The sequence below is a fragment of the Bicyclus anynana genome, chromosome 1, assembly GCF_947172395.1.
Source record: "Bicyclus anynana chromosome 1, ilBicAnyn1.1, whole genome shotgun sequence".
In the NCBI taxonomy this organism is placed as follows: Eukaryota; Metazoa; Arthropoda; class Insecta; order Lepidoptera; family Nymphalidae; genus Bicyclus; species Bicyclus anynana.
Window position 1 is genome coordinate 15,803,789 of NC_069083.1, and position 15,194 is coordinate 15,818,982.

Genomic DNA, 15,194 nt, shown 5'->3' on the forward strand with positions numbered 1-15,194 from the left:
CATTTGAAAAATGTGACAAACTTACAAACTTACAAACTTTACCTCTTTATAATATTAGTATAGAGTATAGATTTACACACATCATGAAATTAGTAGGTAAAATTCATTATTAGTTTTGGTAATGTTTTAGTCCTGGTAACCATTTGAGCTAGACTGATTAATTCTGAATGAACCCCATTAGGTATTATTTTTTAATTAATTAGTTTATAAGCCCTCTGATCCCAAACTTAAAAGCTAAGCTGTCAAACCGGTTCTTTTATAATCCGGATCTCTGTCTAACTTATGCATTCTTATATTTCCTAAACCTACGTTAAAAGATTTTAAATCTTTGAAATATAAGACCGAAAGATATATTTCAAAAATGCAAATTAATTAAACTGTAAACCAAAAAAAAATAAAGTCTGACTACTTAGTAATAGTCCAAAAGCTGTCTGCCATTCATAGCTATAAGTATCTATATTTCCTTATCTGATACTAAAAAGTTAAGTCTTTAAGATAAAAAAAAACAAGTAATAACATTATCTTCAACTTAAAAATGTACGCTCGCATTATCACCTATTGGGAAAAAATATATATAACATTCAAACCAAAAGATTTTCGTTAAAAATAAACAGGGACAAGTGCTTCTACTAACATTGAAAGCATAGACTGCGATACTAGAGTCCTAGTTAAGAACGTATAATTCTGGGCATGTTCGAACGATTGAGCAAAAACAACTAACACGTTGTTTGTACCCTGACTTAAGGCATACATGATCACGACTGCATGTATTGCACTTAACAACCTGCATGTGCTAAAGGTTTATGTCGGTGTATGGGGAAAGTAATTTTATTTTAAGAGTTGTGTGTTAACACCACAGTTTCATGATTCAGCATTGAGTCCGACGACTTCGTAACTTTGGATTTCAAACGAATGAACGTTTCCAATAATTTGTTTACAACTATCCTTTAAACCAAGTGCTAACGTATTAGTAATTGTAACCGACTTTTCGATTGTCTTACAGTAGTCTTAACTAAGGATGAAAGCAAAGCCTCAAATGGATAAGTTCAGCGATGGTCAAAAATCGCTGTCGGTGAGGTATGGTGGCATCAAAAGGTAGAAAAAGAAAAGAAAAAGTGAAAAATAGTTGAAATAAGAAACACTGAAGTGTAGAAAATGGAGTTACCGTCAAGCATCAGGCGTGGTGCTACCAAGCTAAGCGAATTAAGAGAAAGGGGTAAATACCAAGGTTGGAGCGAAGAGGTCCGCGATAATAAAGTGCGAGGTTAGTGTACTAGCGAGGCTGCTGGATCACCAGGGGGCGCAGCCTTCGCTCCTTGTCGGGATAGAATTGGTACATGAGTTTCTCTTTTCGGGGACGGTCGTACGCACCGATTCCGCTCTCGTAGGAGCGTGCGTGCCAGAGTGCCGATTGGGGCATTGGGGCGTGTGCGAAAGGCGGCAAGTGTCCAGGGAAGGGGCCGGGATGTGCGTGGGCCACGCTGTAGCGCTTGCTGGGGACCGGCGTCTCCTTCAGGGTTAGGCGTTCGGTCATCGCTGGGAGGACGTGCTTGCCGTTGGCTTTCACGAAGTTGGGCACGCGCGCGCGCAGGCCGCAGTAGTAGGGGTCATCTGGAAACAAAAGTAACAATGTTTCATTATTACAGTTTCTAAGGTTTTTTTTTTAATTTCATTCGCTTCCTTGAAAGGTATACAAGTTTGTTCTACCTAAACCTCTGACGGTTTCTACACGGCATCGTATACCAGAACGCTTCATCGCTTGGCGGTACGTCTACCGCCTACAAGGTACTACTACCATATTATCAGACTTGAGCCTAAATTGCCTCAAGTCTGACATGAGCTGAGAATCTAACCCAGGACCTCTCTGTTGAGAACCACATCACTACCAACTGCGAAAGAGAAGTTGTCATAAAAGGTCCTGAGTTAAACGTTCTGTATTCCACTATAAGACAACTTTAAAACGGGCGCATATAACAGTCACGGGCAAGCAATCAGTATGATATGCAAGTAGTTAGAACTATATGTGAACCATAACATTGTTATGTATGAGTAAAGTATAACATGTCGAAGTTTAAGAATTGGGTCAACGCTTGCTTCGGATTTGCTTATTAAAATACCGTATCGGATAGAGCCAACATTTAAAGTTTAGGTTGTGCCTGCCTTTTGATTCTCACGAATTCGTTGAACAAAATGTTAAAGTTGATAGCCAGGTAATAATAATGCTCTTTATATTTTAACCTATCGCATACCTATTTAGTACCTACGAGTACCTAATTTTTTAAATACTGCTTGTATCGTCTTAGACAGAACTTAGATAAAACGCGTCAACCCAAATGGACGGGAAGGCATATTCTTGCCTTAAAGATAAAGAGCTTGACTTATTGCAGATTGCTTGGCAGAATGTTAATGCTAGGGAAAACGGACGAAGGAAGAGACCTGGAAGTCCTAGGGATATCAACTGCTAGCGGACGCTCGCGACTTTGTCCGCCTTAGAGGTCTAGGGTTTTGCGAGAGGGCGGGCCTCTCGCAAAACCCGTTCTTAGCAGACGTCTACCTCCCTGCCTTTTAACATTGTTTGTCAAGCGATTTCGATATTTCGTGATGATTATGAATTGTATACCTATACGTACCTATTTACTCGTAAGTATAAAATTCATGTTTAACATTTTTTTTACTTTGCCTATTTACCTACTTATCGCAGAATCATTTCATTGTCTGCCATATTTTTTTAAATTTTTATTCCGACTGTTCCAATTTCACATACGGTACCTTAAAAATGACAATGAAGCGTGCTCAGAGTTCGTGTTCCGCATCCTACGGCGGCGGAGTAAACGCAGTCATATTAAATATCAAGGATATACCCAAATGCCATTCCCAGGTTGCGAAACGGTATTGTCTAGTAACCTCTGCACCGCGGCGTATGAACACAACGACATTAAAGGCATTAACTAAATATGCTACAATAATGTACTAGAAGAAAGTTTACGCGTCTAAATTGTGCAATATTGATACAGATTCTTTATGTAAAGCTAAAGTAACAACAAAAGTAGTAAGTAGTAAAGAAGACTTTATTTTTCAGTGAATAAGACCGTCACTTTTGATTTATGATGTTACTTTGACTGTTACTTGCGATGAAGAAACTGGCCGTTAATGGCGAAGATTTGCGAGCTTTACATTTATCTTGGCTTTACTCTGAATTTAGTTTTAATCTATATAGACTCAGATAAGTGCTTTTTTTAAAGATTAGTGTATGTGCAAATTACTTTAGTGTGCTTATCTAATAAACTTCATAATATACTAGCGGACGCCCGCGACTTCGTTCGCGTGGAAATCAATGTAAACTTTCAACCAATATTTTACCACTTTAGGGGTTGAATTTTAAAAATTCTTGATTCATATTATATTTCGTGACTTATGAACAAATTTTTAAAACTGTAACTCTAAAAATGAAGGACTTTCCATACAAACTTCCAATCCCATCAACCCCTTCTATTGATATTTTAGGGTCAAAAGTACCCTATGTTTTGCTTCAAGGTCCCATCATACCAAAGTTTATCTTAATTGGTTCAGCCGTTTAGTCGTGATATTAATAATTAATTTTTTTTTTTTTTTTTTAAGCAGTAACTAAGTAAATTACGAAGTTATTATTTATCCTCCCTAATATACGATAATACCTCAATCAGAAGCTGTTGAAGAAGGACTAGCAATGATTCAGTGTACCTACTTAAGTTAATGACTTACATTAAGTTGCTACTAAAAAGAAGATAAAACATGATAAATATATCACTCGAATCAATTAAAGGTAATCCTTTATTAATCGTCAAAGAATTACCTTTTTATTTGAAGTTACTTTTGGCATTTTCCCACGCTGTCGTACTTCGGTAGGTAATCCCCCAATGAGATCACATCTAGCAAATAATTTATCCGCAGTTGTCATGATTTGATTATCAATTGACTGCGTGGATACTTAACATTCTAAAACGTAGGTATACATGAGCTTTTTGAATTAAGTTATTATAATATGACATCATAATGTAACATTTTAGATTCCAGAATATAAATCTATGATATCGTGGAAACAGTCTTTAAATTTAATTTTATTATATTAGCAATATTAGACGGTATTAAGTGAACGGAAAATATAAATCCTAATAATAATACATGCGTTCTTTATTAGTTAGTCTAGAATGCTAATTATTTCACAGCTTGAAGTGACTAAACTAAAGGGTAAACGTTTTAATTTCAACTCGATTTCTTCACATATTTCCGAGATAGAGTCATGATAGAAAGAAAGACAAACAGACGTACAGACAACAAAGTGATCCTCGAAGGCAAAGAACATTTGTTTGTTCTGTCTGTTTAAATCTGAAATTTCTTTAAGAGATGTATTTTTTTTTTTGCACCGTTACTCTTTGTTGTGTTATTGATATGTGGATATTAAGTCCATATAACGACGTCTTTTGACAACCGTGAATAACAAATGATCATCTGCGAACACAATATTGATATGGAACTGTTCACACTTGCAACATCGCATTGTAAATTACACGTTACCAACATAAATCCCGAATGTCACACCAGAGTTGAACGCATTAAATCATAACATGTCGCAAATGCTGCGATATGAGTTAGGTACCCACTACTTATAAATCGAAATATACGCAGACATCTAAATGCTAAAATACCTAATACACCTGGCAGACATTGGAATGCATGAGGTACTAAATATATACTTAAAGTAAACGAGCTAGACATACTAATAAGTAATGGATGCAAATCTGCTTAAGTTTTCATGCCTATGCCGCTGAAATAATCATGATGAATTTTCTTATAGACATAGATTTGATCTTATAGAAGAATATAGGCTAGTTCATGTTATAGAAATAAAATAAAAAGATGAAATATAAATATCAGGGAAATAGATCTATAAGTTAAAGGTTCAATGTGAATTGCAAAGCTGTCCGATTATTACTGAAAAAGCGATTTAGTTACAAAATGATTAATAAAATGTGATTCTTGTTTTACCTTTATTAAAAATTTAAAAACTGTGTGTTAAATAGTTAATAATTACAAAAAATATTTCGTTTTAATTGCGTCAGATTTTAAATAGGCGCGTTTATAAAATAAAAAGAAGTACCAATCCCCGAGCGACAATGGCTCTAGGCACCGTACTTTTATTTTCAACAATTTATTAGGTACTTTAAAATAATTAAATACAATTGATCCTTTTTTGTATCCACGTTTAATTAAAAGCTACAATCACACAGCCTACAACGCACAGTGGGTTGACTTCTTTGTTTCCCTAATTTAATGGGAGGGATGGGTATTTTAATTAGCGCCTACGTATCTAAGCAAATGAAAGGTAAATCCACGAATCCGCTATAGTAGTCTTATATTGATAGGTATTAATGTTTTGAGCATTTCATTTTCCTATTTTGTTAAATTGTTAAGTATATTTTTACTTTTGATTAATGTTTTGTATTTAAATCAGTAATTTTTTCTTCCCCTTCTTGTATTTTGTGTTATTTTTGTTGTAGGTACTTAGTAATTTTGTGTGTCTCTCCAGTAAGTTTGTAAGTAGTTCATCATTATTATCATTATTAACCCATATTCGACTTACTGACATACATAGTTCTAGTTCAGACAGCTATCTGAACTCGAATCTCCTCTCAGAATGAGAGGGGTTAGGCCAATAGTCCACTACGCTGACCCAATGCGGATTGTTAGACTTCACACACGCAGAGAATTAAGAAAATTCTCTGGTATGCAGGTTTCCTGACGATGTTTTCCTTCACCGTTAGAGACACGTGATATTTAATTTCTTAAAAAGCACGCTACTGAAAACTTGGAGGTGCATGCCCCGGACCGGATTTGAACTCACATTTTTAGTGTTTTAGTGTGCTTAAAACTCACCGTATTTCTTATTATCCTTTCCTTTGTCAGATTTTCCTCTCGGGAACTGTGTAGGAACACGATCGCTTTCAATGTCGTCGTAGTCCGGCTGTAAAAGAGAAAACCAATCTTTTAATAAACACTTGTATTCTCAACACCATTACATTGTACTAATCTGTATCGCTTAATAAACAAGACCTTAAATATGTCTTACAACATACGCACAATTGAAATGTTTAAAATAATTTTGGAACATATAAAGCTTGTCAATGCGATTACGTTATCGGAACACACAGAAATGTATTAAAAACCCGATTTGGCTAATGCAAAACGACAAAAAGCATTAACAGCAAAGAAATAAATGCGTGGGTACTTGACTATCCTTATCTTCTTACAAGGTAAAACGAGATCAATGAACAACTAATGGTGATACGACGCTCATATTGTAGAAGAGACTTATCGGGAAAAAGAAATACTCGTAAGTACTTGGCAGTTGCCACCCTGATTTAAATTCACGGTCATATAAATCTATGTCCTTTAGAGTAGGCAAATAAAAGTCCACACAAGTTAGTCATTGATAAAACTGATTTAAGAAACACAATGTATATAGGACACTGATTTAAAAAAAGACGCAAGTAGAGAAGGTGGTTCAAATTAAACTTGCACTAACTAATAAGATAAGTGAAATAAAAGCTCGAAATAATTGTTTCAGTGATAAATCAAATGTATGACTTTCCATAGTGGAAGAAACGTTTGACTTTGAATCTTACATGCATCAGCGTCTCATTTTACACTTAAAATTTGAGCATATTTGAGTACCTTCCTATATAAATAATTAAATATGTATATGGAAAAGAACTTATACAGATGGTTACAATAGGTAAATCGAGGCCATAAAAATAGTCTTCGCTTTAAAGTATTTTAATGAAATGATAGATTCTCCGATAACTGCCCAGACATGCTCAAGTCAATCTCAGTAGTAAGTTAATAAAGGGCAACAAAAGCAGAATATAATTGATTGCATCTTGAAGATCCTTATCGACTTATAAAGTGTCAAATAAATGCATGAGAGTGTTGGATCAATGCAAAAAGGAACATCGTAAAAGGGACAAAAGACATTCCTCATCTTTGTAATGTCATAGCAAAAGCGAGCTATTTGGATAAACCAATAAAAAGATAGTCAAGGTTGCCACACGTACATTTATCTTTGGCGGCAATGATTTCTTTGATATGTCATCGATAAAGACTCCATCATTGTTCACTTGGCTTCGTTTAATATGCGAAGTACAATTTTAATGTTATTATACACAGACTTGACTTTTATTATGAAGATAAGGATTTGATAGATGCTATTACAAGCTTTTATGTTTTTTTTTGTGATATTCTGATATAATTGAGTAAGTAAATTTTTGAATCGGTAAAGGGTTGATTCTTCGACCCAGTTTTGACGTACAAACTTGATACGACATTCATCATTAACAGTTTATTTGATCTGGCGACTACAGGGGCCAAGTCTAGTCCAGGAGCAGGAGTTTTATCCACCGCAGCGTTGGTGGAGGTGGTCCAATGAAGGTTTGTAGGAAATAACATTAAAATACACTTTATTTATATTTTGAGAGGTTTAGGAACACTTACACAAGACTCAAAGTTGTACAAAAAAATATTATTATGACCGAATAAATGCCATTAGTTGGTAATATTTCAATCTGTTGCAAATTGAAGAAATACATATACCATTATTCTTGGCAAGGTGCATCTTGGAATTACTTTGCGTAAATCGGACCTTTATCAACCAACGCATTAAATGTCCCTTATATTATAAAAAATTGCAATCTTACGGTCAAGGTTTTGATTTCCATTAAGAGCCTGTTGTGATTCATGAGTCTGAATTTATGTTGAATTGTAGCATCCTCTTATACATTAAGATTAACGATTTAGAAGCCTTTTACAACTGACAAGTACTTGATAACTTATTTTAAGTGCTTTTTAATAAAATTTCAAATTAATGTCATTGGCAATCGATACCAATTTGGGATACGAAGAATAAATTAGGAGGTTTATAATATACCTAATGTTGAAGTATAAACTACATACTGAGCTATCTGCTAGCTAACGTTTATCTAAAAGAAATGTGGTCATGGGTAATGTTTCAAAAATTGGCTTTAAGTAGGTAGTAGCACTTTTAAAAAGAAATTGTAAATGGAGTTCGTAATAAGGGTGCGCGTAAAAAACGTGTGAATTAACGAGCAAATTGATTTTAAAAATAGCACCTTATAACTTAACATTTGTAATGTTATTTGCAACTCAGATAATGTAATTTTCACTTGTAATAAAATTATAAGGCGAATTATTAACCACATCTAATGTATAACAAATTGGATGTTATAAATTTGCTGGTCAGTCATAATTTAAACGGAATGGTTGGAGCGAATTGGGTTTTATTATTTTCAATTTTGATTTCAATCAATTTGAAGGGCAAATCCTCTCATTACTGTAAGGGAGAATCAGTTCAGAATAACTTATTTGTTTTTCATAATATATTGTTTGTTAAGTTAGGCTTTATTTTTTATCGGACGCTTGCGATTTAAACAATTTATCATTCTTATTCCATCATTTGTCACATGTTTTTTTTTTCCATTAAATTTGAATGATTTGCACAAAAATGCTTTTAGCATAAGTTTGTTCTTTTATTTTTATATTGTTTTGATTGTCAATTTTGAACAATTTGATTACCTTGGGAATATCAGCTGGACCATATCCATTTTCCCTTGGGGGCAGTTTCGGAGGCTTGTCACCTCTCCTTTGTCCCATCTGCATCATCAGTTGTTCCCTCGTCGCCGCTACAACACCGTGTCCATTGTGTCCGTTGTGTCCGTTATGTCCGTTGTGGCCGTTGTGTCCGTATCCTCCTGAACTGCCACTTGATCCTGATCCGTTGGCGTTGGAACTTGCGATACTGTAGGGATCTTCATCAGGTATCGGGATGCGGGGTCTGTTCTTGATATCCATTGGTCTTTGAACTGTTGACAAGAAATTTTATTTTAATACTAATTCGTTTAAATGTAGACTTTTCAAATTACATTATTATTTATTGTTTGACTATTTAATAAGTTATATAAGTAGCTCTAGAAAAATGCTTGTCTAGGTATATTTCTTTCGGAGATCTCAAATACGGCGCGTTGCGTTGTAACGAAAAACTTTTCCTTTGTTACAAATATGTATATGGAATTGGCGAAATTTTTTTCTTTTTGTATGAGATGGTTAATGTGGTTAAATGGACCTGATCAAGATATACAATTATCCTCTGTGTAAAATTATATTAAAATTGATAGAGTCGAAAAGTATAGATACAGAACCCTATACCATATCTTCGTGGGTAAAAACGGTTTATTGTAATATAGTATCTAAATTGACTTATAATCTTGACTGAGACTGCATTGCAATGAACCTTTGATCTTTAAGCTGCATTCTGATATAAATGAGCCAATTTAGCTCGAAATAAATATCAGATTCGGAAAGCTTACTGCTTTGATGTGGGACGTATAATGTGAGTTATTTATAATCTGATTGAAGGTTGACCTAGTTATAAAATTGAGATTGATTCAATAATTATAAATATTATTATGAATTTATTTGAAACATAACATTGTTGTACTGCTACGTTGGTTGATTTAATGTTGAACATTGAGATTTAAATTTTAAAATGAATACGAATTAATTAGTTTTTGTATAATTATTATTTTGTGTCCGTGACACACCTTAAGTTAAGTCATTTGCTCATAATATATCTTCTTTTTATGTATCCACTTAATTAGGTAACTACTCGTTAATATAAAATAATATTTCTTTGTTTGTCTCGTGCGTATTATATAATTCATCAGATGTGACGAGTTGATAATATGTTATGGGGGAAGCTTCTGAATTTGTCATTCATTGACTATAAATTCTGACTATAAATATCATTTATAGTCAGAATCTCTTACTAAAATAAATTGTCCTTCATATTATCATTCACCTTAGGATTTCTTTGTCACCTCAACACTGAGAAACAAAGATAAGATGAGAAGTTGGTTCCATAATTTTTATGATAAGATCAACAATTTTCAAACCTAGTCAGATTTCCTGAGCATGTTCTTTCAAAGTAGCATGACGTTTTGCTTTTGAAAGTGTGCCCCAAGGTCGTTAGGATACAATGCAGGTAACCTTTATACCGTCGCGTCGCATAATAATCATAGATCCCCGTGTCTAGTGATTGCCATCCGATCTCTGGATCACGACGTTCGATTGCGAAATGTTGCCGGCTGTTCATAGAGCGTGTTAGATAATCGATTGCATGTTTATATTTGTCTTATTGTTCCATATTTACATTATGTATAGCTTCTTCCTATCAGTTTTCTTTTCTTATTTAAAGACTAGTAGAAACTCGTGGTTTCACTGGCGTAGTACGCATTCCCATGGGAATACGGGGATTGAATTAAATATAGCCTATGTTACTCATTGATCATTTAGCTTTTTATTGGTAAAGATATTGATGACTAGAACATCTAGACCGTCTGGTAGAGCCGCCACCCAAAAAATAGGCCAGGTTCCAAAGACCAGTGTTCTTAGAACCTGGCCTATGTCGATAGCATCTAGTAGACGACCTAAATATTCCGGTAAATATTAAAATTACAGTAACCTATTTAACTATACGAATAATATGTAATAAAGGGATTTCAGCTTTAGGGTATTGCTATCTTGAAATCCCCCTTATTAACCTCCTTAAATCATACACTTTTTTTCAATACAAAAATACCGATTTGTATTATTATAAAAAAATTAGAGACTAACGACCTTTGACTTAATTGTGCTACTTTGGCTATAAAACATTGCCTTAAAACTGAAAGAGTCCTGGTTTTGTTCCCCATTCCCAATTTAAGAAATAATGTTTTGTTTGTAAGCTTCGCTAACAGCTAGTTAACTTAAATACTCGTAAATGCCAGGGTAGGTGGTATTATCGCCAGCAATCAAAGATAAGATTACAATTAAGTTAATGTGTATCCAACTACTATTTAGTATTTCTGCATTTAATAAAAAAATGCCATCGTAACTTCAACGCCTGGCCGTTATAAATAGCAAATTCACACTCAAGTTACTTGTGCAGAACATTGTAATAAAACGTTACCCGATGCCTTTAGCGACACAAATTGCTATTTTAATGAGTATTGTAACTTTTGCGCTGTTAACACTGGAAGGGTATGAATGTAGCATTGAGTAAGTGTGCATTACATTTATTTTCTTTTAATATTATCTAGATAATATCAGCTGAATCTGATACTTATCCGCTGGGACGGTGTCACTTACCGATGCTCTGTGTTTCATAAAAATAACGCATATACATTAAGAAATTAACGCGGATGGAAGAGCATGTGTTATCAAAGTACTACTAATTTTAAATGAACTACAAAATTCAAAATTCAATTCAAAATTCATTTATTTCAAGTAGGCTCAGTTTACAAGCACTTTTGACACGTCAGTTGACTATTTGTAAAGATTCTACCACCGGTTCGGAAGGCAGGTTCTGCTGAGAAGATACCGGCAAGAAACTCAACAGTTGCTCTTTTGAAAAAAGTCATACAGTATTACAATTTACATTTGATAACAATTAAATTACAATTTCTTATAGTTTTATTTCCTGTGTGAAGGTGGAAGCTGATCCAATGGCCTCCAAGCACCTTTGTCGTTAAGGAACTCATCAATAGTGTAGTAACCTCGACTAAGTAAATGTTTTTTAACACATTGCTTAAAGTTGTGCATTGGCAAGTCCATCACAGTCTTGGGGATCTTGTTATAGAAGAGTACACCCAAACCCACAAAAGATTTTTTAACTCTTTGGAGACGATATGCAGAAATAACTAACTTATGCCCGTGTCTAGTAAGACGTGGGTTTAGATCTCCTTTTCGTTTGTACAAATTAATATTTTGTCTTACATAAACTATACTGTTATATATATACTGACAGGCTACTGTTAAAATGCCTATTTCTTTAAACTTTTGACGAAGGGACTCGCGTGATTTTAGTTGATATATTGCTCGAATTGCTCTTTTTTGAAGTACAAATATAGAATGTATATCAGCAGCCTTGCCCCACAACAAAATACCGTAAGACATTACGCTGTGAAAGTACGCAAAATAAACAAGTCTAGCTGTATCAACATCAGTAAACTAAAAATACATCAGTACATTAAAAATACCATAAATTAATAGAACAAACGCTGCGGCAGGTTATACAGAATACCGAAGAGTATAACCAGCCGCTTTGCTTAGCGTTTGTGGACTATAAGAAAGCCTTCGATTCGGTGGAAACTTGGGCTGAAACGTGGGCAGAGTACTTTGCAGAGATGCCGGATCGACTACAGGTATATCCAAGCGTTGAAGTGTTTGTATGAAAGCGTCACTGTGTCAGTCCGTATACAGGATCAGACTACGAGGCTAATCCAATTGCAGCGTGGAGTGCGGCAGGGAGATGTAATCTCCCCGGAGCTATTTACCGCTGCATTGGAAGATGTCTTTAAGCTTCGGATTTGGCATCAACATCAATGGTGAGTAGGCACATCACTCAACTACGGTTTGCCGACGATGTAGTTATTATGGCAGAGACTCTAGATGACCTTAATACCATGCTCACCGACCTCAGCAGAGTTTCTCAACGTGTGGGCTAAAAAATGAACATGAGCAATGTTTTTTTTTTAGAATTTAAACTATCGTGAGTGTTATTCATATTAATTGATTATGAAACACAGCTAAAACTCACGTGATATTAGGTCGGAGTATGCCCGACTAGTTTCGGCCGAAACTAATCGGGCACCTAGTATCACGTGAGTTTTAGCAGTGTTTCATAATCAATTAGAATGAGCAATGTTTATGTAGACTTGGGTGATATAAAGTAGGTATTTTCTTTGAAAATGGGACCATCATCAAGATCAAAATTTTGGTTGAATTTCGATTATACGGCTACCTCTAGTTATAAACAGACAAATGCCTAAAATTCTTATTTTTACCTTGTTTTATTATTATTATTTTTACTCAAGTTTCGGTAAATAATTTACTTACTTATAATTTGTATTCAGTATACAATCATGGTTTCTACATTATTAACAGGTATAAAATAGAATAAGAATAGAGGTGAAAAAACTAATGACACAACGATTATATTTTATCATCTGTACATTTAATAAAAAGTAATGAAACTTAATTACCAAACAGTAACCCCTATCCATTTTTTAATTATTTTTTTAATATACTTCCTAGCATCCCTTAATTCTTCGATATCATCAGGTTCGTTCGATAGCAAATCCCTACAATGGGATGATCTAGGTATTACTACAGCTGGGGCATTGTGTGTCAAATCTTTCAAAATACTAAGAGTGCTCCAAGGATCTAGATCTCCGTTACTAAAAACAACATTAGTAACATTTGGGTTTAAGCCTCCATACAAATTGTTAACTTCAGCTACTCCTTTGTTTACTCTCTCTTCATCAAACTCAGGGCCGAACAGTTTCTGGCATATTCTGATGTAAAATTCAAGAGGTATATAATTTTTAAATGGTTGCTCATAAGACGACGTTGTCTGAAAGTATCCGAACTCATTACAAGTTTGATAAGTCCACGGTAAATTCCAAGTATTATTTTTATCGTTGACGGATAAACCATTCATTGCATCTAAACCATAGCAGGTACAATTTTCTCCGGTAGTTTCAGTTTTTGATGAATTTAGTAAACGTTCACAGTGATTTTTTATATGTTCTATTCTACCGTTTTGGGAATTATTTTTGAATACGTAGGCTTTAGACATAAAGAATGTGTGCTGATTTTCTGCCAAAGTCATATCGCATTTTTCACAAATATTCTCTTCCCTCTTCAATTCTTCGATCCCTTCGCGACTTTGCATTAGCTTCTCATATCTCTTGAATATTTTTCTAATAGTTGCTAAACAATTCTTTGTACCGTACTGTTCATAATTGTCATTAACCTTTTCCAAGTATTCATAAAAGTCCATTTTCGCTAAAACTGGTGCACTACTGGCGAGTGCCGCGTCGACTAAATTGGGATATAACAACCTCATCCACGCGGCAAGGTTGCCGGGATAGGATCCTCCAATAACGACGACCTTCGATTTTTTATATTGAGATTTACTTTTAATAGTTTTTAATAAATTTGCGTTATCTGCTAAGGCTTGCCTAGCACTTAAATATTTGAATGCTTCAGCATCAGTTCCATTTAATGGTATGCTTTTACCGTAGTATCTGTGTTCAGAGACGTACATGGCACCATTTGTTTCTTTTGCCAATTCATACATTATACCCTTTGCTGCCCACAGCGGACATACCTCATCTTCACCCCCCAAAAATAAATAAATTGGACCATTTGGTTTATAGAAACTCAATCTCTCGAAATATCTCATTTTCCATACTCTTCCATCTTTAGTATTGAAATTGTCTATTTTTTGCTTTATCCATCGGGTACTCGTATTGAACTTTTCCACCGCAGTGCAATTTAGCTCATCATTTAGGAAATTAAATCCATGATTGAAAAATAACATATCAATACCACCAGCAACATAGCGGTTAAATAGGAAAATCAATGGACAATATTTAAACAGCATAGTAACTGTTACACAAACCGATTATCAATAAATTATTATTATAGGACTTATGCACTATTTATTGAATGTAAACTGACTCATAAAACTATTACTCAAAATAAGTGGGTGCATAGCTGAGTTTTATTGAGTAATTAAAATTACGACGGCGCATTTTTTCATTTATTTAAATATGCTAATTATTAGAGTCAGTCGTTCAGTCTGCTGGCTCATTTTCAGTCTTCAGTGTGAACGCTGTGACATCTATAAAATCTGGTATAAAATAATTATTAATATTTCTTGAAGTATGTACATAGCTATTATAATACATACATTATCATCATCATCATTATCAACCCATATTCTCTCTGCTATAGGATATACATGTAATCAATAATTGTAAATTATATTATTGCATGATTTTTTTTTATAAAGAGCGACTGTTGAGTTTCCTGCCGCCTCTTCTCAGCAGGACCTGCCTTCTGGACAGGTGAGTCTTTGCAAATAAACTAAGTCTACTTTTGAAATAAATGAATTTTAAATTTTGAATACCATCACGCCTCACTCCCGTAGATAGGCAGAGACACATGCTACATACATCCTTGCATAAATCCCTTGCTTCTTCCATTCTTATCACCTTTTAAACAAATTTCTCGGTTAGGGAAACACTTGACCCTTGCTT

General features: G+C 34.4%; 2 protein-coding genes across 5 annotated transcripts in view; both read right to left on the bottom strand.

The window, feature by feature from the left end:
- Positions 1-15,194, bottom strand: part of LOC112044206 (uncharacterized) — a 232,273-nt gene that overhangs the window by 4,029 nt on the left and 213,050 nt on the right. For 3 of the 4 annotated variants that reach the window (XM_052881305.1, XM_024079958.2, XM_024079955.2), the window contains 3 exons: positions 8,626-8,912; positions 5,914-6,001; positions 1,372-1,611 (listed from right to left, as the gene is read on the bottom strand). In XM_052881305.1, the coding sequence (XP_052737265.1) occupies positions 1,372-1,611; positions 5,914-6,001; positions 8,626-8,912 (615 nt within the window). Of the gene's footprint in view, positions 1-1,224; positions 1,612-5,913; positions 6,002-8,625; positions 8,913-15,194 lie in introns of all 4 variants that reach the window. The other variant, XM_024079957.2, reaches the window with a different exon arrangement.
- LOC112044207 (thymus-specific serine protease-like) lies at positions 12,924-14,820 on the bottom strand. Its single transcript, XM_024079959.2, has one exon. The coding sequence runs from the start codon at positions 14,534-14,536 to the stop codon at positions 13,127-13,129; it is 1,410 nt and encodes a 469-aa protein (XP_023935727.2). The 5' UTR covers positions 14,537-14,820; the 3' UTR covers positions 12,924-13,126.

Bases quoted from the DNA above. Each gene is read 5' to 3' on its own strand.
- LOC112044207 (XM_024079959.2), bottom strand. From the start codon at position 14,536: ATGCTGTTTAAATATTGTCCATTGATTTTCCTATTTAACCGCTATGTT.